Consider the following 23,242-nt stretch of genomic DNA (forward strand, 5'->3'; position numbering starts at 1 on the left):
GTCATTAATATTCAAAGCTTCCCTTTTAGCTTAACTGAGTTCTCTTTTGAAGTAGCAGAGTCTCCAGTTCTAAAGAGTTTCAGCTTTAGGAGAATGGTAACAGAATGAAGGACACTGGGGACTGTGTGACAGGTTCTCGTTTCAACCTTCTCAAACTGCAAGAAAAATTCTTTCCCAAAAAATGAGCTAAGCAGCTTACCAGGACAGGGCCAGGTAATCCAGGCAAACCGCAATAACGCAAAGTGTCTCCACTTTGTGATTTCATGTTTCATTCCCCCATTAAAAAACTCACTTCCTTAAGAGATTTCACTTGTAAAGAACAAAATATTAATGTAACAGCACTCCAAGTCCTTCAGCAAAGAAAAACACCTGCAGTGATGGGCAATCAAGACTTCATCTGAAAATGCAGCCAGACTTCCTCTTCAGAGGATAAGAGGGCTGGGGGTGTCCATGGGGTGCACAGGTAGGTGTAACTCCCAGGCAGAGCTGGGTGGCTCTCATTTGCACAGAAAAATTAAATGTGCTTTCTGAGTGCACCAGGTGTTGCACCACACAGGCACTGAGCTGTTCAGCTCTAAAAATGCCCTGGAGTGAATTTATGCCCATAATCAATTCAAGCATCTCTGTTGCTATCATGAATCATTAAAAACCTCATTTGCAACCCCAAAAGCAAAACTGTTCTCAAAATTAAGTAGAGCTCCCCAGCTACATTCTTAAATGAGATAAAAGCGGCAGGGCTCTGGGTGATGGATGGCTCCCTTTTATCATCACCAGGAGTGACTGTTTGCTTAGGAGAGGGTCTTTGATCTTACCTCCCATTTTTAAATGTGGTAGAAATAAGCAATCTCCCAAAGACGACAGATTTCATGGAGACTTCCTGGCTCACAGCACAGCCTTGCATGTTCCATTTAATATTATGTTACTACATTTTCAAACTGTTTAGAGGTTACTTCAGTGCAATTAAACTAATTCCAGAATTGAAACACGGCAGTTTGAGGGCTGCTAGTCACGGGGTGCAGAGAGGACATTTCTAAAGCATTTATCAATTTTCTCCTGTGTCCTAAGCAGATTTTTGGGTGATGTGTGTGAAGGACTTTGCTTGCCCAGAGATCAAAGGACCAGCAGGACCCTGCAGGATCCATGGAACCACAGGAAGTCATTTCCACATACAAAATGCTGTGTGCATTAGAAACAGCCAGACAAAAATCGCTTTTACAAGATTTTGCAATGGAAGACAACTAATTCACAGGAGTTTTAGAGACTTTATTTATGTATAAACAATTTAAACACTTTGCCATAAATTATCTTTGCCTGTCTCTAGTCTTTGCTTAGCAGCAAATTAAAATTAATATAAAAACTCAATGAACAATTCATACATGTATATTACAAAAAAGTTCTTGTACCAAAGTTCTTATTAGACTTTTTTTTTCTTTTTTTTTTTTTTTTTTTTTTTGTGGTGACCGTAATGTGATTGTCTCAGTTTCTCGACCAAACAAACACACTAATAATTTTTAAATCTGAAACAGTGATTGTGCCTTCTGGCTGATGTATGTACAGGGTGATCTGACGTGGTGCCCATTTGCAATAGTGTAACACAATGCCCACAGCTCTACTGGAACTGATACCAACAAACTACTGAATCTAAACAGACTACACCCTGTAACTGTGTTATACTGTCCACAATGGAAATCTTCAAAGACAAACAGAGTATGAAATTTATCTGTAGTGATTTATAGCCACCATTTTGAATGTAACTTTACACTCTGCCCTCTTTGAATAAGTTAAGCTTCAGGCCAGACAAGTGGAGGGTCAGAGTGCAAGTGTGGTTTTGTTACTTTTAAATATATTTTCCTTTCCTATTTCCAGTGCGCTCTCACTTGCATTTCATTTGTCCTCCAGTTGCTACACACAAATCACCCCAAAGTCATGTTTTAAATGCATCTGTATTTTGCTTTAAATGAAAACCTCTTGGATATTTATCAAACAAGCAGTCTGAATCATCTGTGTTTCATCAGCTGGTTAGTGAAAGTGGCCCACTTGGATTTCTTAGTTTGCTCACGTGTGAATGGAGTGAGGTAATACAATACGAGGCCTTCTTTTTGTTTTTCTTTAGACCCAGAACAAGTGGGTAATATTTCAGGGGTACTTTTTAATTTGTACGGTTAAGAGTTTTCAGTCTGGCTTTAGTCCACTTCAGGATGTGGTTTTTAATCACTTGAACAGTAGCATTTAACTCAAAAAATATGAGCTTTTTTGCCACTTTACTATCCCAGAGTAGCTCAGCCTAGTGCCCCCATTTAGGTCTTCATCTCCTTAGGAGAGGAGATAACAGTTACGACTACTGATTCATCCAGCAAAGGATGACAGCAGGTTAATTTGTTACCTCTTTCCCATTTCATTCTGTCTTAAAAACTGGATGTTGCTGCTACTGTCTGCTAGCTCTGGGTACTGCTCCACGGGCAGGACATAATATCCCTCGTAACCTTGAACCCTTCCCGTGCTGAGGAGCTGCTGCCTCTCTCCGTCCGTCCATACGCGGCTGCCCTCGCGCCCGTCCCGCGCCTTCTGCTGCTCCTTGGCCCAGGCGGCGGCCAGGGCGCGCTGCCGGGCCTGGTCCAGCACCCGCGCCTTCTCCTCGTCCAGCGCCTCGGCCGTCAGCCCGTAGCGGATGTTCATCAGCAGCGTGGAGTGCTGGAACTCAACGTTCGTAAACCTTCGAGTCCTGCCGCTGACCACCAGCGTGGGCTGGGACACCGTGACGTTGATGCCGCTGTCCAGCACCTTCCTCCCGCTGGTCATGGCCAGGGTGACCAGGTCGCTGTCGGCTGAGCCCACCTTGACGAAGTAGTGGGTGTCCCTGCCCTCGATGCTGTAGTGCATCTTCTCCAGGTAGTGGGCGCCGTTCAGGACCGAAGCGATCTTCCTGCTGTCCTCCGTAGCTATGCTGGAGACACCGGTGGTGACACGGCCTTCCTTCACGGCAAACATGATGCCTTTGCCCACGATGGGAGTGCTCGTGGCAAACCAGTGGCCCGCTTTTTCTCTGATTTTGGCATGTAACCTTTTAGATATCACCTGTCCCTCCAGAGCCATGAAAGCCTGGTTGTGTCGTTCTGTCGTCTGCTGCACTCCTGTAATTAGCTGGGGAAAGCAAAACAAAACAAAGGAAAATACCAAAGAAGATGCAGATCTGAACATACTCATTTCAAAGACCAATAATGATCTTCGCTTTACTTTTTGAAAGGAAAGACATGCAGGGAAAAATTCTAGACTACAAAAGACCACCCATAGTTATCCATCCATCCATCCATCCATCCATCCATCCATCCATCCCTCCATCCATCCATCCATCCATCCATCCATCCATTTCTTGTTTAGAATCAGGTAAATACTCATTCAGCAAATTATTTTGCCATCTGTAAGACCAACTAAATGCTTCTCATCCCCTTCTGTAGCATATATGCACCATGCATTTCAATTTTGGCCAATCATATAATGAATAAGAAAGGCCCAAGTCTAGCACAATTTTAATCAGAGCTGAAAACAAAGAGTATCAATGTATTAAAAGGTGGCATTTAACCTGTGGACATGTTTTCCCAGAGATTTCAACCACTATTATAGCTAAAATGCTTATGAATATAAGCTTTTTTGAAAATAGATGAAATTTGGGCCCAAAAGCACCAAAGCAATTCCTGAAGAGGGGGTTTAGACTCTCAAATGACTTAGAAGCCTGAGGAAGTGGTATGTTTAGGTTTATATGATTATTTCTATTGTATTACTAAAAAGATGAAGTAACCCTAGAAAAGAGTAGGTTTGGAATTGGCCTAGTACTCTTCTGAAGTTTATTAAATGGGTTGAAATTTATTATGAAAGTTAAACCCATATACTGTTGTTCACCCTTAACCTGACAAGTAAGTACGAATGCTGTAACTGAAGTTAAATGGAGTAGCAAATCAAAACCTCTAACTAGAAAAATGAGAAATTGTGGTAAGAAATCCTCTAACAGGGTGAGAAGCAAACTCCTTTTTTACCAGTAAACCAAATACCAACCTAAGTTTATTGCAACACGTTATTAGGATGGTTTTACCAAAGGTACAACAGATGATAAATTACCCTGACAAAGTCTCCCTTTGTCATTGCTAATCAAGTTAATCGAGTTACAACTTGTTAATCAAGGAATAACTCAATAAAAGACAAACTAATGACACTGTAATTGTGATAACAACGAAGGCTGGCAAGAAAGGCATATGTTCATTAGTATAAAATGTAGCTATATTCACTTCACTTTACACTGAATTAAGTGCTTGGCCTTCTGCTGTGACTACAGAAGAGCCAGTGATTCTATCCATAGAGTGGGGCAAATTTGTCCAGAAAAGTAATTTAATCTTTCTGCCTACCTGTCCATTTTCACACGCTTGACTCTCAGACAGCTCGTATGGTGGTGACACAAAGTACATTTTTGCTCTAGGGAAACCAGGAATGATGTTGCTAAGCTGAAATCCAAACATCACCAACCAGCTCTTGACATCTAAAAATCAAAAGAGACCAGCTAAGTCAGAAACACATGTATTGAACAAATAGAGGAAATAAAAAAAATTTAGGAAATCCATCTTTGACATTCTTAATTTGAAGTAGCAACTGAAGTCACAATTAATATTATAGTGTGAAACTTTACAGAACTGTAGCAATCCACCATGAACAGGCACAGGAAACAGTATGTTAAATTGACCCTAAATAATTAATCAGGGATATACCAGCTCTTCCATTCTTTTTCATTAGAGCACATGAATTATCCAAACATTTTACAGTATGCAGTACTTGTTCCATTTCTGACACCTTCTGTCAGATGTGGCTACTCTATGTAACCTATAAACTGTATTATATAATGATATTTTATTAGGTTAACACTCTAAAAACATCTTCAAAGTCCTTTGGGGAAAGACATGGCTTCTCTTCTATGTCCTACTTCTATCAGCTGTCATCAGGTCTCAGGAGGCTCCACTAAAAGCAGTGAGAAGCTAGATTTGTAAATCAGATGTCTAAATTTAGAATATCCTGCCCATCCCTCCAGGGAAAGTAGGAGCTGTGTGGGAGGATTACAGCTCAGCTCTGAGGTGAGCCTCAGCAAGTTCCAGATGTGGGTTCAACCACAAAAACTCTGTCCTCAGATCTAGCTGTAAAAGCTGAGTAACTAAGTTAATAATAGTAATTCTTACTCAGCAAGTATTAAGAACTAGTGATGTATTTTAGTTATCCAAATGATAACTCTTTTAACAAAAAAGGAGTCCATGACTCCATTTGACACAGAAACATCCCTGTTTTCATGATAACTTTTGCTTAAAAATCTCTCCTCTTTTTCCTAGTGGCCATCTCTCCTCACTGGCCCACACTGGCTCCTGATGCTATTACTGCCACTTCTGTGAGCTGAGTTGTTGCAAAGCCTGTTTTCCCCAAAAGTCTTTTTTTTTTTTTTCTTGTCAATTCTGACTCTAAAATAAATAGTAAAATACTCTGCCTCTACGAGGTATCTGTATCCATCCCCATCACACAGTGCCTACTGTATTTTTCCTGAACCTTTGGACAGCACAGGGTTACTGGTCCTTATAAGGTTTCAATTTTATTTTATGGTCAAATGGTATCTCCCGAACAATTCATTTCAGCTGCTCTAATTCCACAGAAACCAGAGGAGCACCTATATACAAAACAGTTACTATTTTGCTGAGCTAATGTGCTTTGCAGCACTGCACTCTCTACAGGAATTTGTTTTCAGCACAACCTGTGAATAAAGCAGTGTCAGGGGTTAACAGTAAGAATGGACTCTGGGGGAGAGGTTTTTTGGTGTTTTTTTTTTTTTTTTTTTTTTTTTTTTTTTTTTTTTTTTTTTTTATTTTATTTTATTTTATTTTATTTTTTTTTTTTTTTTTTTTTTTTTTGGTGTTTTTTTTTTTTTTTTAACTATGACAACAAAGGTGCCGCCATAATCACTTCTTGCTAAAGATTATCTTTTCAGTCCTACAGCAACAAATATTTGTATCACCCATTAAGTATTTTTACAGACTACAAGGTCAGTGTTGTCCTTAAATGCAATTTATCTTATTAAATATCATCTAGTGGATGGATAAATTAAATAAATACAATTACAGAATGTAGCAAAACACAATAAGATGATGCTGAAAATCAAAGGGTTGTGGATGAAAATAGGACTTTTGTTGAATTTAGAACAACGAGGTAATTTTAGTTACCAGTATTTTCACACTATCAGACACAAATCACATTATCTCCTAATTGCAAAGTTGCTCCACTAGAACCTGTGGTGTGTTACACCTACTGTTAGGTTGCAATGTACTAATGAAACGTGCTATGATTTTCTTTGAAGGAAATGCAGACTTTTCTTGAAAGTCAAATTACTGCTAAAATTAGGATCATTCCTTTTTAAAAATGGTATCACTACTCTAATTATTGTGTACTGCATATTCAATTCTGAAAAAAAGCTTTTCCTGAAGACATATTAATTACCTTTCCTTTTAGAAAATGCCAGCAGCTAGTTCAAGTACTGTGTGATGTTACTAAGTGAAAAATTATTGCTAATTAAAAAAGGGTTACAAGTTTTACCCAATTCTAACATATGTGATCAAAACTACTTTTGTTTCTTTGCTCTACACAATCCATAACGTTTATTAGTCTTTCAGGATGAAATAATCTTAAAAAACATCAAGGATTTAATTTTAAAGACTAAAGACTGTTTGCATATTAAAAGTTAAATAGGAAAAAGAGGTCTAATTAAATCCATTCTTGGTGCTAATTCATAATGTGCCCATGGGCTCAGTCAATAGTTAATTTTGAAAGTAGCCCTGAAAGAAAGAGATTTGAGCAGTTCTGGTTTGTGCTTCTGAACCAACCTTCCAGTGAATCCTATACATGACTTCACTTTTCTTGATACAGAATTAGAATGAACACTTCTTTATACAGTACTAGTTCAGACGGAAGAGCACTACAGCTGTGCTGAAATTTTATATTCAGGCAAACTTATATTTATTTTTTTTCCCTCCATAATTCATGATGGCTTCTCCCTTAGAGCCCTTCATTCAAGGAAGAGCAGTACCAAGGAATCAGAAATATCCAGTTCTTTTCATAACCAAAAGAGGAAGATGGCCCAAACTTGATGTGAGGATTGGGCAAAGGGCTCGTAAGAAGAAGCTGGATTTCTTTCCCAAATCAGCTTCCAAGCTGTAGTGTTATATATTATAAATGTGAAGAAGTCTCACCTGTTACATAATTCTTTAGATCCAGTTCATTGCTGAGAGGGTTGTTACTCTTGAACATGTATAGATTGAAAGGAGCGGGTTCGTTGCCAACTTTTTTCCAGATGGTGTAATCAGGAGATGTCCAGCGCCCAGCCAGGACATCGTAGTCCCTTTGGGTAAAATGCACGAGTTTGGTTAAAGGGTCATACAGCCCTCCATGGAACCCAATGACCAGCTGGAAATCTGGGTTAGAGTCGTAATAGATCTCTCCATAGGCTGTGTACTGGAGCTGCTTGATCATGAGGCCATTGATGCTGAACACGGCTAATGGAGTGCCCGTGTTATCAGAGGCCACGTAATACTCTTCCCCACTGCTGCTCTCCATTGCAAAGAGGTGCCCTTGCAGATCGTAGTACAAAGAGGTAATTTCGGAGTTGGAATGATTATAGACATGAGTTACCCTTGTTGGATTGTGAAGATCAGCATAAAAGTACTGTAGATGATGCCCCAGGTTGGTCTTGCAGGAAGCCCTCCGGCCCAGTCCGTCGTAGCGGTACTGAACACTCCACCCATTTGCTTTGTTGTAAGCTCTTGTCAGGAGCCCTTTGGAGTTGTACTCAAACACATCTGCGCCCCTCTGCCACAGGAACCCGTCGTCATCAATCTTGTAGGGGATGTCCCCCAGGCGTGTGATCCTGTCCCTGAGGTCGTAGCGCAGTGGCATCAACCGGACGCTGTTTCCAGGATTCAAGAGGTGGAGGTTCCCGTTCAGGTCATAGCTGTAGCGCCAGGTGGGCCTGTCATTGACTGCCACACTCTGCAATTGCCCATCTCCGTCATAGTCATAGGTGTACTTGGTGGTGTTGGCGTAGGGACCCAGTTTGAGCTCTCTTTTGGTCACCCTTCCCATGCTGTCGTACTGCACGGTCATCCAGTACATCAGGGACCGGAACATTTCGTACTGCACTTCCTTAATGCGCCCGTGGGTGTCAAAGTGCTTGCTCAGCGTCATAACTGCTGTGGTGATAATTTGGTTTATATCATAATAAATAACTCCAAATTTGCCAAAATGCTCTACTTTGCCAGAAATCTCATCGTAACGGTAAAGGTCAACTGGGAGAGGCGTCTCACTTATGATGGGTTTAATGCTTGCGATTCTGAAGCTGTTGTCATGATACGTATAATCAAACCTTGCATTAACCATTCCTTCTTCAGAGAACCTGTAGATTTGTTTGTCAACAAGAGGGCCAATTTTCCGATAGCGAATCGTACAAGAAAATCCTCCACTTTGCAAATTCACCATTTTTAGGACACCCGTAGTTTCGTCATACCCAAAGGTAACTGCCGTGCTGTCATAAACAATCTCAGACAGCTTGGACAGCTTTCCATACTTGTAGAAGACTTGTCGGCCGGTGCCCAAAAACGCTGTTTTCAGAATCCTCCCATCATCGCTGTAATCAAAGATGACGGAGGCGTTGCTCTCGGGGGGGTTGTAGATGTTCCTGATGTAGCCCACAGAGGTGTGGGTGGACATGCTGTGCCGGGCCACGCTGGGCATGGTGACGGCGTGCAGGCGCTCTGACGAGTCATACTCAAAGATGTACTGGCGCTGACTCTGCAGCAGCAGCACCATCGACTGCAGGGAAAACAACAACAACAACACACGGTTAGCAGCTGTCAGCATGTGGCCTGAGAAAGGGAATTCTCAGGAAAAGGAAAGTTTACTGGAGAGGCACTAATGTTAAATGAGTACAAAGAGAATCAGATATATTAGTCAGGGGCATGGAGCTGCTCAGGAATATTGTCAGGTTGCCAGATGAGAGGATCTGCTCCTTGGAAATCAATATGCTGACACTCCACAGAAAGTGTAGGTTAGCAACCTATGAGCTGTCCTCCCTGTAGGAGGACTTTTTTTTTATTTTTCCTTTTTTTTTCCTGGGGGATGCAGAGGAGTTAGATAAATGACTTGATTTATCTTTCTGCCAGTAGTTGTAATTTACAACTGTTACTGTGAAATATGTGAGAAACTAAGCAGAGAACATCAGCTCTGGTTTACTTACAAGAAGGGAAAGGGAAAACAATATGCAGTTATGCAGTATTTAAGATACTTTTATGACTGAAGTGTGCTAATTAGGCTAAGTAAAAATGCACTACCATACTTTCATTTAGTAAGTAACAATTAGAGATGAATTACCTGATTCTACATGAACCTTTTGTCAGGTTTAGTCATGCATTTTTGGGCTTAATTAAACACAATTCATTGTGTTAATTTATTGCCATTCTATGGCAGGAAAATATCAAAAGACAGAAACCACAAACAAAATATTTCCCATTAAGAATGAGTCATATTCAGTTGACTAATTGAAAAATAAGTAGTTTTGAGACTGGGGATGGTTAACAGCTGGGATACATCAAATCTTAGCTAGTTTATGTGCGTGATTTAGGTGTCACGGAGCCAAACAGAACTTTGTGTCTTTGCAGCTTGTGCCAGGAGGAGACGTAGTGTCACCAGACTGACACGAAAAGCTACACTCACAGCGTCCGGTTGTGAGAATGAGAAAGAAGGACGTTTATTTGGGATTAGGGTTTAAATAGTTTTTGGAGTTTGATCACTGACTGGGCCACAAGGTTGACACCTCTTTGACCCCACTGGCCAACTTAGAAGTCTATCCACTTGTCCCTCCCCCAGGAAGGAATGCACAGTTTACAAAACATCACTTCTTGTATATGTCACATCCGCGAGAGCTCCAGTACAAAAAATATAAAACATCAGAAGGCTGAAAAAAATCAGGGCGACAACACGACGCCACCACCACCTACGTTTTCCAGGTAGGTGTAGCTCCAGACCTTCCCGTCGGCGAACATGCGCGACACGACCCTGCCCTGCTTGTCGATGTCGGTCCTCTCGCTCATGGCCCCACGCTGCAGCCCCGCCAGGCGCCCGTTGAGGAAATAGGAGACGTTGACGGCAGCCAGGCCGCTGCTGGGCAGCCACAGGAAGGGCCGGCCCAGCTGGTCGTAGATGATGCGCAGCGTGAACTTGCGGTGGTCGTCGTAGATCTTCTCCGTGCGGATGTTGCGGTCGTAGTCGATGGAAAGCAGGTTCCTGCCGTGCACCTGCGGGAGGGAACGGGGCTGCGCTCAGGGCACGGGGGGCACGCCACCCCTCTGGGTTATATAGGAAATATAATAGGATTGGGGAAATAGGATTGCCCAACAGGGAAATCCTTTGTGAAAAGTGTGGGGTTCCTGTTAACTCGATTTTGCTATCTACTTGGTAGTGTATTCAAATATTGTTGAGTCTCACTGGGGTATTTCCTGTCTCACTGCAATATGAGAGATGATATCCTACAGTAAAAGCTTCCATTATGGTCACAACAGACAGACATGCTGCACACTGAGGTCTTAAAGTGCAGAGAAACAAATTATTTTGCACGAAATATTTTTCTACTTATTCTATATTTCTACTTCCTACTATTTTTCTTTTATTTTTGTACTTCCACCATCAAATTTTTTGCCTTTTTCCTACAACCACTCTAAGAACAACAGAAGAAATTTTTGTGTCTTTATTGAGGTTTAGCCACTTGGCCTCTATAATTACAACACCCTGCTTAGAATTCATTCATTAACTGTTTTTTTCATTTATTTTCCCAATATTCAACAGATCCTTCACTTGGGATCTTAAAATCCTTATCCTACAGGCTGGGAAAGATGGACTTCAAGTGCTGAAAGCAAAGGTGATGAATAATTAGGTTAAATATTTTTCTTTTTTCCGCCTCTTTTTTTGTTACAATTTTCGTTCAAAGTACAGCATGAAGTGTTTTAGTGCCAGCTTTATTTATTTTAAATAAAAGAGCAAAACAGAGGCAAAGGAGAATAAGAATGTCAAAAGGGGAGGCTTCTAGTGAGAGTGCTATAATGAGAGATACCAAAATATATTCACTGGGGGGAAGCCATAGAATTCAGGCTAATGCTGTAACCTGATAAAGCTTCTTAAGTAATTTAATTGTAGATGTATCATTAATAAAGTAGAAGGTTTTGAATTAGATATAATTTCAGAGCAATCACTACTTAAAAAGTATTCATCAATTTCTGGGAATTTGTTCTTAAGCCTATATTTTACAGTGGCTTTGATAATGCAACGTTTCCTCTTATCCAAAATTAAACTGTACATCAAACAATATGTAAATTAACCCTGAGCCTTTCTTGAGGACATAAAAGTTATTCTGAGATATATTCACTGGCAGGGGTAAACCCAATTCCCACCCCAACCAACTCAGTAGAAATTCAGTTATACAGACACATTTAAAATTAATACAGTTTTGTGTTTGTAAAGAAATAATTATTTCAAATTATCGCTCATTATCCTAATTTTTTCCATTAATGAAATTAATCTCTTTAACAGTTTGCATTTCCTCAGTGGGCAATTACTAGGGAAAAAAAAGCTCTTTTCTGTAGGTTTTCCCAAAGGTTATCCCAGCAACAACTTCCCTGTGATTCATAGAAAAGACAGAGATTTTTTCTTAAAACACCTTGGGGCAAAACAAGTCATATTCTGCTCTCCCATTGCAATGAAAATAAAGCCAGGGAAGCCAAATTCAACGTCAGTAGTTTCTCAACTGGTTACTCTTGTTTTGTAGGATCAACCCTGCTGGCAGAGGTATAAAAACCCCCCTTTTTATCAGCAGAAAAGAGCTTTGACCTCCCAAAACCATTTAGCAATAGAATTAAAGGGTTAGTGTATGACTGAAATAGCTCAATTTCTTAATGGTGGGGAGATTTTCTAAAAAGAAAAAAAAAAGCCTTTCAGAAAGATTATTAACTGAATTTTTAGCTTTGGGGGGTTTGTTCATTTTGGTTTTTTGTAACTTCTGAAGCTTCACAAACCAGTCAGGATTTCTGGGGTTTGTTCCCTCCATTACAGTAACTGCAACAGCAATTTGCATGAAAGAAAGTCTGACTTCAGGTATCCTCTCTTTTCTCAAAAGCATTGTAATAGTTATTTGATTTTGCCATAGAAAACAAAAATTAGCGAGGCTTTAAAAATGATAACACACCCAAGAACTGTGCACACACGCAAATATCACCTGGAGATGCACACATGAACATCACCTGCTTGGACAATTCAGTACCTTCATTTGCATTTGTAAAATAAGTAAAATCTGAGACTGTAATTGCAGTATCATATTAATTATATAGAAACCCAAACAGGCTGACTAATTCCCACCCTTCCTGGGAACACCAAGAGCAGTCACAAGTCATGACTGCAGATTACTCAACAAGCCCTTTCTCTTTTGTTCACTACTCACACCTGGTTTTCCCTGGGCTGCTGCTGAAGTGGCTGTAGGGACAAGCCCTTTGTGCCTTGGAAAGGTCTGGCCACAGAAATCACTTACATGATGCTGCACCATAATAAAAACTCTTCAGATGGGAATTTTATCAGGACTTTATCTGAAACTGCAGCAAGACACTGAACGTGTGGTGCATCAAACTGTGAGTGGGGTAAGGTAAAGGTGAAGGGCAGTTCCTTTCTCAGGTTCATGAGATGTGCCCAGGCAGGTGTGCAGATTCTAACACGTGTGCATGGGATGTGCCTAAAGCATGGATGGGCAGAGCCTGGGCTCAGGCAGCATTGCTGTGTGAGGGCTCACACAATCTGCCAAGACTTTGGGTTGGAAGGGACCTGTGAATCACCCAGTACCACCCCTCTGCACTGAGCAGGGACATCATCAACAGGAACAGGCTGTGCAGAGCCCTGCCAGCCTCACCTTCAATGATTCCAGGAATGGGGCATCTACCTCCCCTCTGAGCAACCTGTGCCAGTGCCTCACCACATCACCATGAAAAACTTCTGTATGACTACTTTAAATCTACCCTCCTTTGGATAAAACTGCCACACCTTGTCCTATCACAACAAGATGTAAAAAAAGGTCTGTCTCCACCTTCACTACTGAAGCACAGGGGCATGGGCTCCAGCAAATATTCCTCAGAGTACTGTGAGGCGAAGCACTCAGCTAAGAGGTGAATCACAAAGAATGCCCACCCCTCCAGTCACACAGCTTGTGAACTGGGGCTCCAGGAGGTGGCCCTGGTGCTCTGTCAGCTCTGCACAGTGCCCTGCTCTGTGTCACTATGTGCCACAGCTACCCCCGCCTGTCACCTGCTCCCCACAGCATTCCAACACACTTGCTCTGCTTCGTTCACTGAACAATTTATAAAGATGAATTAGAATAAATGAGATGCAAATACATTCTATGCTTTCTCCCTCGTTTTCAAATTTCATTTTCAGTCCACTCAACCTGTGATAATCTCATAGTGATTTTCATTTAAAAGAGCTAAATGGGTATGTGATTATTGTTACAGGAACTAACACCAGACAATTAAATGTTGAGGTGTTGCTAGATAAAGCATTGTTTTGATTTGCATAAACATGATGCAAGAAAACCTATCTCAGGGAAGGTTTCAGCACTAAGATGTGTTTAACTTCAGCTAATTACCACAAGTACCTCTATTAAATTTTTAGTATTGAGAATTAGGATTACTGCGATTTCATTTCAGCATCCTATTTATTTTTATTTTGAACAACACCTAGTCAAAATGCAGAGCTGATCTATTTTCCACTTCCAATCAACTGCTGCAGGTCAACACATCAAAAATCAATTACACAGCCATGAAATTTAGTCATTAAGGATTAGCTGCTAATCTCCTTCAATTTTTTTTTTTTTGTCTAACCTTCCCCCTCTCCCCAACAAGTACATTCTGAGCATCTGTGAGAATAAGGAAAGATATGTTAACTCAACACTGGGAATTAGATGCTAAGCAATAGGAAAATATAAAAAATTAACATCCAAGTTTTTTTTTTTTTTTGTAAATCACTACACAATTGCTTACATATATTGCATTTACTATGTGATCTTGAGCACACTGAACTGTATCTTGTGTTCAGTGATGTTGAAAGAATTGCTAAAAGAATGAGGACTTGATCAGCACTACATTTACTTTCTGCCCAGCATCTCAAATCCCTTTCAAAACTGCACATACTGAAGTAGTCCAGTCAAAAAAATCAGTGAAAATCAGGCCAGCAAAGCACAGAATGGGATTAAACCAGCTGCAGCAGATCTTTAATTTGGCAGGGGATGGGTTATATGACCTGACTGTCTTCCTTTCCTGTGCCTACGATTTTGTAATTATGGCAATTATTTTCCAATTGTGCCATTTGGGAAAGGGAATAAACACAATATGCCTGTCCCAGTGAGTCTGTAGGGGGATCTTACAGCAGCAGGATGCTGTAGTTGTGTTTGCTCCTCAGCACTAGCTGGGTTAAGTCTTCTCTGGCAGTTTTACAAGTGGTGAGTGCTCAGATTCCCACCCTCTTGAGAGGCAGAGTGTTTTGCAGCAACAGGGCAGTGAAGCTGTGGGAGGCCCTAGAATACATCTTTTGAGGAGTGGCTGAGGGAGCTGAGGTGTTTAATCTGCAGAAAAGTTGGTTTGGGGGAACCTAATTGCTCTCTACAAGTCCCTGAAAGGAGTTAGCAAGTTTGGGGTCAGTCTCTTCTGCCATATCTCAAATGAAAGGACAAGAGGAAATGGCCTGAAGTTGCACCAGCGGAGGTTCAGATCAGATATTTGAAAAACTTCTTTCACTGAAAGAGTGTTCATGCACTGGAGTAGGTTGCCCAAGAAGGTGGTGGAGTCACCATCTCTGGATGTGCTCAAGAGCCATTGGGATATGGCATTTGGGGATATGGTTTGGGGCAATTACGATGGGGCTGGGGTAATGATTGGACTAAATAATCCTGAAGGTCTCTTTGAACATTGATGATTCTGTGATTCTGTAATATTCTAGGTATTTTTACCAATCTCTTTTGGAATCCTTGTAGTAACAAAGGTCTATAGCTGATTGCAGCAGATAATCCCATGCAGCCATCTGAGCTCTCAGTGTCACACCAAAGACAATCCCAGAGCTGTACATTTTTAAAAAGTACAAGTGATGTCCTTCAAAATAAAAAATGAATTTTCTGCCCAAAGAGGAGAAGGTGATTATTGTAGCAACAGGTTCTACTTACCCTGAGCTTTCTTCCAAACACCGTCACTTTGCCTTTAATCTGCTCCTTCCTCAGGCGCCATTCAATTGAGTTTAAACCATTTTCCATGGGTAGAGAAATATTACATCGTCCTATGGTGGGAGTCACAGTCCCAGCCAGGACATGAGGTTCGCTGTGAAAGCTAATGCTCATGCCATTGGCATACATCACTCTCAAAGTACCATTATTACAGAGCTGGTAGCTGTTCCTCACTTGATCTACAGCAATAATGAAAAGAAAATAATTTAGCTACTCCAGTCATAAAGAAAACATATAGCTTAATTTGATTGGTTTTTTTATTGCACTCCTGTTGATGTTAAATGAAGTCAGCCTGCAATTACCATTTACGTGGTACTATGGTGGAAATTACAGATGTTACTGATTCATGTAAAGAACAGTAGTGTAACAGTGAGCCTGCAGAGAGATACTGTGTTTATTTCATTATGTTTTCCTTTCAGTCTTAATTGTGAATCAAAATGCACAGTGATATGTGTTGAACCACGTAATTTATTTCTGATATGAACAAAAACTCCTGAAAACTGAACTGCTGGATAAACAACAAAGCATTAAACTCCAGGACAAAAAGAAAAAGAAGATGATTGCTGGACTCTTTGTAAGTAGGAAGAAGTAAGTGCCTCTTCTGTTTTGTTTCCCTCTGTTTAAAAACTGTCTCCAAGCAGAGGCCTTGTACAGAATTACAGCGTGGCTTTAAACCCTCAAGGTGTGAGGCTCCAGCAGTGCAAGCTGGCAGCCACAGTGGCTCCCTGTCCTGCCTCCGCACCAGAACCACACTGGCCTGATGTGCACACCCAGAGAAGAGTTACAGAAACAACCCCGTGCTTCTCTGGCCATGCAGTTCTCCAGCTGTTTGACACAGGCAAGCTCCCTCTCATCCAGGATGGAGTGCCAGAGTGTGCAGCTGTCAGCAACACATCAATATTTGCCTGACAGAAGGACAGCATCTACGTAATTAATCATCTGGTGTAAGAGAAATTAAGTCTTTGTAACCAGACCTGTCACGGTATAATAGTCTATAAATGTTGACATTTATGTCAGGAGGAGACTGTTGTTTGATGATGATATTCTCATTCCAGTGACATTATATCTTAATTAAAAAGCCCCATCACTCACCAAATCCCTTTCAATCTATCTTTGATAACTGACTTCATCAGATACAATGCCTGGGTGGTGCTGGAATGCTCTACACAAACTCTGAACCTGTGTTGCTGCTGTCTCCTGCCACACTCAGGCTGTAACACTGTTCTTGGAAGGGCCATCTCTGGCACCACAGCATCCACTGCCCTGATTGTTCTACACTGCAATTAATGGCAGTGTATAAATTTAGAAGATTTCTGCTACTAGAAAGCTTCCTGAGCATCTCCAGAAGGATCTCCCCCAGCAGCCACATCCAGCAGTCAGGTTGCATCACTGTGGTACAGAAATCAGAACCAATTCTGCAGGGAAGTACAGAGAAATATGCAAGTGGATGAAGTGACCCTGACCCAGGAGGCAGTGGCAGGACTAACTTTCCCCAGCAGATAGTGACCATCTGTACTTGACACAAAGCAGGGCTGCGAAATGGCTCTTACCTGTCCTGAAGACCTGTCATTTTAGGAATTAAGCTTTATGGGAGTTTTTCTTGCCAACCTTACATGGTTTCCCCCTGCTCCTAAAGTGTACTAATGACACGAATCGTTAGGAACTGCTTTCTCAGGCTGTGTGTGTGGTTAGGAGGTGTGCTGAGAAGTGTGCTTTGGTACCTTGAACAACTGTATAGGAAGCCTCCACAGAGGAGAGATTTGTGATGACCGTGACATCGTCATCCCGATTAGAATTCTCAATGTCGATGGTAATAGACTTTTCCATTTCTCGATGAAGGCTAGTTACCACTCCAGTGGGACGTGTTACATTGGTCAGACGCCCTTCATGATCATAGCTAATAGAAAAGTTAGTGAGAGCAAAAAAGCATGAGGATATATGTTCATTTCAATACCCAATGTATTAATAATGCACCACATTTGTGCAAAAAAACCCAGACTGAAACAGATTTTCAAGAACATCCTGGCCAGGTCTATTTCTCTGTTCTTGAAAGAGTCTATAATGATGAAATAATATTTTTTAGATACTGATCTCAACTACATGGGTGCAAATGCAGGCTAGCATATTTTAAATTGTTAAATTAATTAAATTATTATGAATATACGGAGTGATATTTGGCTCAAACAATTATAACTAGTAAATTAGTCTGCATTTTAATAGTTGCATTTCACTCTAAGGAAGTGGACTTCTGATGGACACTGCAATAAACAATTGCATAACCTGCACATTTGCTTTTGAATACTTAGTGGAAACTAAGTATGGTCTTGAGTGACATATCAAGGAATAAACTTGTCATAAAGTATTAAAAAAGACATAATCTTGACAACATAATAATTTCATTTAGGTCTTATCTGTGGTATTGAACTGCATTTTGGGGTCAGTATTTCGGCTCATAAAGATGAAAGATGAAAAGCACAGGATAGAGTTTGGAGTTGCACAAAGGGCAGCAGTCAGCACTCAGAATGGACCTTAGAAAGTGAGTTAAATGCTCCAGAGGCATAAAGATTAAAAAAAAGAGAAAAAAAAAAAAAAGGGAAAAAAGAAAGGGGGAAAAAAAATAAAAAAAAAGTTTTCCATTATTTTATTGAGTTAAATTTCTTTAGAGATATAAAGCCTGAGCTGAGGGGAAAGATGGAATGCTGCTGGAAATCAAATCATACCCTTTCCCCCTTTTCTGCAGTATGCTCTAGTTGTGTGCATACATTTGCTAAAGAAGCAATCCCTTGGATCTTAGGGACGAAAAATGGGGACCTGAAACAAAATCAGCATTCCAGTCTGACACTCTGCTTGCTGCAGTTCTCTGCTCATGGAAGAGTCTCTCACCAGCTTCTAGAGAGCAGAAAGGCAAGAAAAAATGTCCTGTGTAGATAAAGGGAAAAGTTTAGGTAGAGATTGAAACCAACTGGTCATCCTTGGAATGTAGAGATGCAGGGAGCAGGAAGCCTGGAAGAGAACTGGTAAATCCACTGCACTGCCTGAGAGTAACAGAAGAGAAGAGGAGCATGTTTAGTATCGTGGAGGTAGCTCAGTTCATTGTAGGCTGTGGTTAGCTGTAAAGATGAAAAAAATCAGAGCTTTCAACACGGCCTTACAATTAAAACACTCAGAAACCTCAGACTAGGCCACCTGAACTGTACAGCATATCTAAAAAATTAAGACAGAAATTAGCTCCTCAGTTAAAATGAACATAATATATGACTTTCAAATCCATTGCAAATGGTTTCATCCATTCAACTGAATATTGGGGAGGAAGGAAAAAATCACCTGTGGAGCAACAAGCCTTACCAGAACCAATGGAAGTATTAGGCAAAGAAGGAAACCGATAAAACAAAGCATCATGCGACCTAAAAGGGACCAATAATACATTGTGTTCATTTAAGTAGTTCAGGATCAAAGATCAAGCAGCATGATTTTTCTCAATAAAATCACTAGTTTCTCTCCACAGATACATATATTTATATATACATTTTCATATCAGCAAAATACTGAAAAAAAAGATAATATGTTGAGACAATCTGTGAAAGTGGGTTCAGTTAAGTCTTAATAAAGGTCTTCACAAATGAAATATTGAAAAGCACTCCAAAAGAATAGCTAAAGGAAGAACTTGATCCAGCCAAGCATCTGTCTTGCAGGGGAAAAGAAAAAGTACAAAAAATGGACAATTTCAAAAATCTTAAAGGTTAATAAGGCCCCTTAAGAGTCTGTATGTGGTGTGTTCCATGATGAGCAGAGTGATGAAGAGAACACTTGGATGTCAAATCTTACAGCACAGACAATGTTATTTAGGACAAACTAGAAAAAACCATGAGTGTCTCCAGTGTGACTCTGCAGCACTTGGTGAACTTCCAGAAAAATGGCTGGTGAAATTCCCCATCAGCAAATATATTTTAGGCAATGCAAATGAGACATTAATTTAAACTCTTCATTCACACTGCTGGGTTTTTAATTAACCTAGGAAAAATTCCTGGGGATTGCTGTGGGCTACTCACTGGAAATCTCTATTCAAAGTGTAAGTGCAGTCTAAAAAGTAAATATGGATGTGGATGTACAGAGATTGAAGCAGAAAAATGAAAATATTCCAGTGCTATTTCAAGAAATGACTGTTTTACCCCTGCCATAGGGTGGGTTCCCCAGTGCTGCTCACAGCTTTGAAAGCAGCAACAGTAGAGATTAAAAGAGTTTATAAGGAAGTGATGGATACACTTAACAAAACACATACAAAAGTCTCTCCTTAAAGATCTGCAGACTATTTAGATTATGAGTTGGATATATAAAAAATTCACTACTTAAATGATATATACACACAGTAATACCAATATATAAAGAAGGCATTTCTACATTCTCCATTGTATCAAAATAAAATCTTATTTTAAAAAATACCTTAAAGGTAAAAAAAATTAAAATTAATATAACAGAAACCTTTTATGTACCACAAAATTTAAGTGACATATTCCTGATTTTTAAAATTATGTATTATGTAAGAGCAAGTGCTCTGTAGAATAAAACACCCAGACATTATCTGAATAATAAGAATAAACTATATATTAATTAAATTATTATGTATTTATCTTCTTCACGTCATGAACCTGGGCCTAATGAAGTAAAAATCCAAAATTTACAATGAAAAATATATTAATTGACCTGGTGTCTTCTGCTTCTAGAGAAGCAGTCTCTACCTACTGCAGTCTGTGACACAGCACCAGCCTGGATGAATCAGGTCTGACAAAGCAACCTTTACATTTTCAAATGAGGTGGGCTCTGAGTATACTGAAATTCCTGAGTTTTTGTTACTGACTTCAGTTAAAGTAAGGTTTCATCCCAAGATTTTCTACTCATAAAATTACAAGGGAAAACAAATTCTCTTTATCCCAGTATCTTAAAAACCAACAAAAACCATCTCCCTATTGCTACCTCACCAAGTCTTTGCCGACTGTGACCAAGGCCCCCCTGGCAGCAGGCAAAGGTTTCCCAGGACAGCTCTGAGTGACACCAGGCACAAAGCTGGTGGCTGTCTCTGCCAGCCTGGTGGCTCTGAGCTGCCCATGACCACACCTATAGCTCAGCCTCATCCCTGGGACACAGCTGAGCACTTGGCACCTTCTCAGGTAGCTACAAGCATTTGTGCATCCCTTCAGCGGCCTTGTGACAGTGCCCTGAGGGCTGCTGTCCCCTGGCCACTCTGCTCCTCAGGCAATTTTTATGACCAGCATCCCAGTCTCAGGTTTGAGTCGCGCTCCTGACAGCTCGTGGGTGGAGCAGGAAGGACAGAGCCACATCCAGCACTGCAGAGAGGAGGAACAGCAGCTTCTGACTGTACACAGAGCTGGGCAAGGCACAGATCCACACACATTTACATACAGCCCTGTTTTTTCTCCCTTTTAAAACTGATTCAAGAAAAAAACCTGCAGCATTCTCTCAGGATGCTCCCTAGACCAAGAGGAATACCACTGGGAACTGCTTCAAAGATCTGTGCTTCATGCCCAAGCCAAGCTTAAATTACCCCATGTGAGCCTGCTGGTAGCTGTTCTATTATTGAAGAGCCTTGGCTGTTCCTACTGCAAATGAGCTGCATGCACGTGCACAGATGCTATCTATAGAATTCACGTATGGAGTGTGCACACACAAAGCAGCTTGTGTCTGCAACTCTCTGCACATGCACATGTACACCTAGATTAACTGTACAAATTTAATTCTGAGAGCATTTTCAGGGTAAACTTTCAGATAAATAAGAGGAATATACCCAATAAGATAACAGGGCACTTCAGCGTCTGGTTGATATATAATGCACTGACATAAATTTTTCATAAGAACTTTAGCTCGTGTAGTGTTTTACCATTTAAAAGACCTCTGTTCTTTTCCAGTTCTGCTGCCATATTAACAATTTTGAGTGCTGATTATGTCTGTATGAATGCATGAATGTAACTGCTCAGAAAACTATTTTGTGGTCCTTATAAACTCTCATTGGCTGAACACTTCTTTTATCTTCAATTGATATTAAGTTATAGCTACCAAAAAATTGCAAAATGATGAATACAGAATTTTCTCTTAGGAGCTGTTTCAGGGAAGAAACAGAAACCAGAAACCAGTACTGAATGACTGTGGACTGTGATGGTTTAGGTTTGTTTATATATTCAATTTAAATAATGTCTTTGTGGTTCTCCCATCTATGGGCTCTATCCTTATGAGAATGTATGTACAAATCTGGGAGAAATAAGTTTCTGCTGCCTCATCAAAGTTGCTAATTATCTAAGACAGTACCTCAGGCTGCAATATTTAGATCTAAATACAGTATTTAACTTCCACTGAGCTGAGGCAAAGGTTGTGCATCTTTTCTTATATGATCTTGGAAAAAAATCTGCAGCACAATGTACACATTAAATTATATTTTCAGCTGATCTCAGTAAGACACCAAAGCCCCATACTTTCTGTATTTCCTCAGGAATCATAATATTTTTTTTCTAATAGACCATGTTAACTTAGCACTTGGTGTGACTCAGACACCAATTGCACCAGTTTTGTAACCAGTAACTTTATGATGACATTTTTTAATGTTTTATGGATTTTCACATAGAGTCTTAAATTACTTTGCTATTTAGTTTTCTATAATTAATTTCTGGTGTTTTGAGAAATAACTAATTTATATGACTGCATCTTAAGCTACCTATTGACAAAAAAAAACCCCAAAAAACAAAAAAACCCTTCCTAGAATGGCATCCACAGCTCATCAGCAATAATACGAAATTTTATTCTGTCTAGTCCAGTGAGCTTTTACTTGAGCTTATGATGAGCAGGTAATACCTTCGTGCGGTCACATAACTGAACTATTTGTGTAACGAATTTGTGGCAAAGAGATAATTTTTGAAAAATATTAAGGACAAATGAGCCCCTCCCCAGGCGAAGCCCCAGGCTGGAGGAGAGGAGTGAGAGGCTGGGCACGGAGGGCCCCACGAGAGGGCACTGCTTTCCTTCCGACGGGAACCGACTGCAGCATCCCTGCTGTGCCGGGCAGGCGCTCCGAGCGCACTGAGCGCTGCTCCTTCTATTCCTGCATTCCCTGCGTTTTCTCTGCACAGAGAAAACAGGTGGCCAAGCTGAATGCATCAATAAACTAAGAGGTGAGCGCCTTTGCTGCTCTGCCACCTTGAAAATAAGCCTGCCATTTAAAATGAAATATAAAGCCTTATTCCTATTTTCGACCTGCTGATTTGGAGAATGATACTTTTAATCATTAACTAAGTCACACAAAATATATGGCTCGCCATACTTAAATATATTTTTCATATATCATACTTGCCATACTTAAATATATTTTTCAATATGTCATTTAGCTTCTCTTTTTAAAATTGTTTTGATAAAAAAATGGCAATAAAACTAGTAAGAATAGGATAAGTATTAGTAAAAATTGGACTAGTTTTTCTAGATTTTTAGCATACTTTTGAGTCTTATCTCTTCAGATGAATTTCATTTAAAGAGGAAGTTCTGTCTGTGTAATCTATATGCTCGTGAACACCAGTGTGCTTTTGGGTTATCTACAAATTATGGAAGTTACACCAGGGGTCTGACAGATAGCTGGGGATCTAATTTCCTCACTTGTCTCAGGAATGAACAATCATTGAAGTTAATCAACATTTTAACAACCATGAGTAATATATGAGGCTGAACAGAAAGAGAGATAATTTGAGTTCCGAAAGAAGCTGCAGCATGAGGGTTCCTAGAGAGAGGCAGCTCTGTGGGAGCTGCAGGGGCAGTACTGGGCTGCTCTGGCTGTGGGCTCTGGGCAGCCGTGTTGGCCATGAACAGCAGCTTAACTAAGCC

At 40.4% G+C, this 23,242-nt stretch overlaps 1 protein-coding gene across 6 annotated transcripts in view; it reads right to left on the reverse strand.

The window, feature by feature from the left end:
- Positions 1–1,188: 1,188 nt before the first annotated feature.
- TENM2 (teneurin transmembrane protein 2) overlaps positions 1,189–23,242 on the reverse strand; it is a gene marked incomplete at its 5' end in the record, with an annotated part of 486,538 nt that continues 464,484 nt past the window's right edge. For all 6 annotated transcript variants that reach the window (XM_083871601.1, XM_083871600.1, XM_083871599.1 and 3 more), the window contains 6 exons: positions 1,189–3,141; positions 4,398–4,528; positions 7,266–8,880; positions 10,065–10,361; positions 15,311–15,546; positions 17,089–17,264. In XM_083871601.1, coding sequence (XP_083727727.1) covers positions 2,380–3,141; positions 4,398–4,528; positions 7,266–8,880; positions 10,065–10,361; positions 15,311–15,546; positions 17,089–17,264 — 3,217 coding nt within the window. In that variant the 3' untranslated portion in view covers positions 1,189–2,379. The remainder of the gene's footprint in view (positions 3,142–4,397; positions 4,529–7,265; positions 8,881–10,064; positions 10,362–15,310; positions 15,547–17,088; positions 17,265–23,242) is intronic.

This window comes from Zosterops lateralis (assembly GCF_965231275.1).
Source record: "Zosterops lateralis genome assembly, chromosome: 14".
Lineage (NCBI taxonomy): Eukaryota > Metazoa > Chordata > Aves > Passeriformes > Zosteropidae > Zosterops > Zosterops lateralis.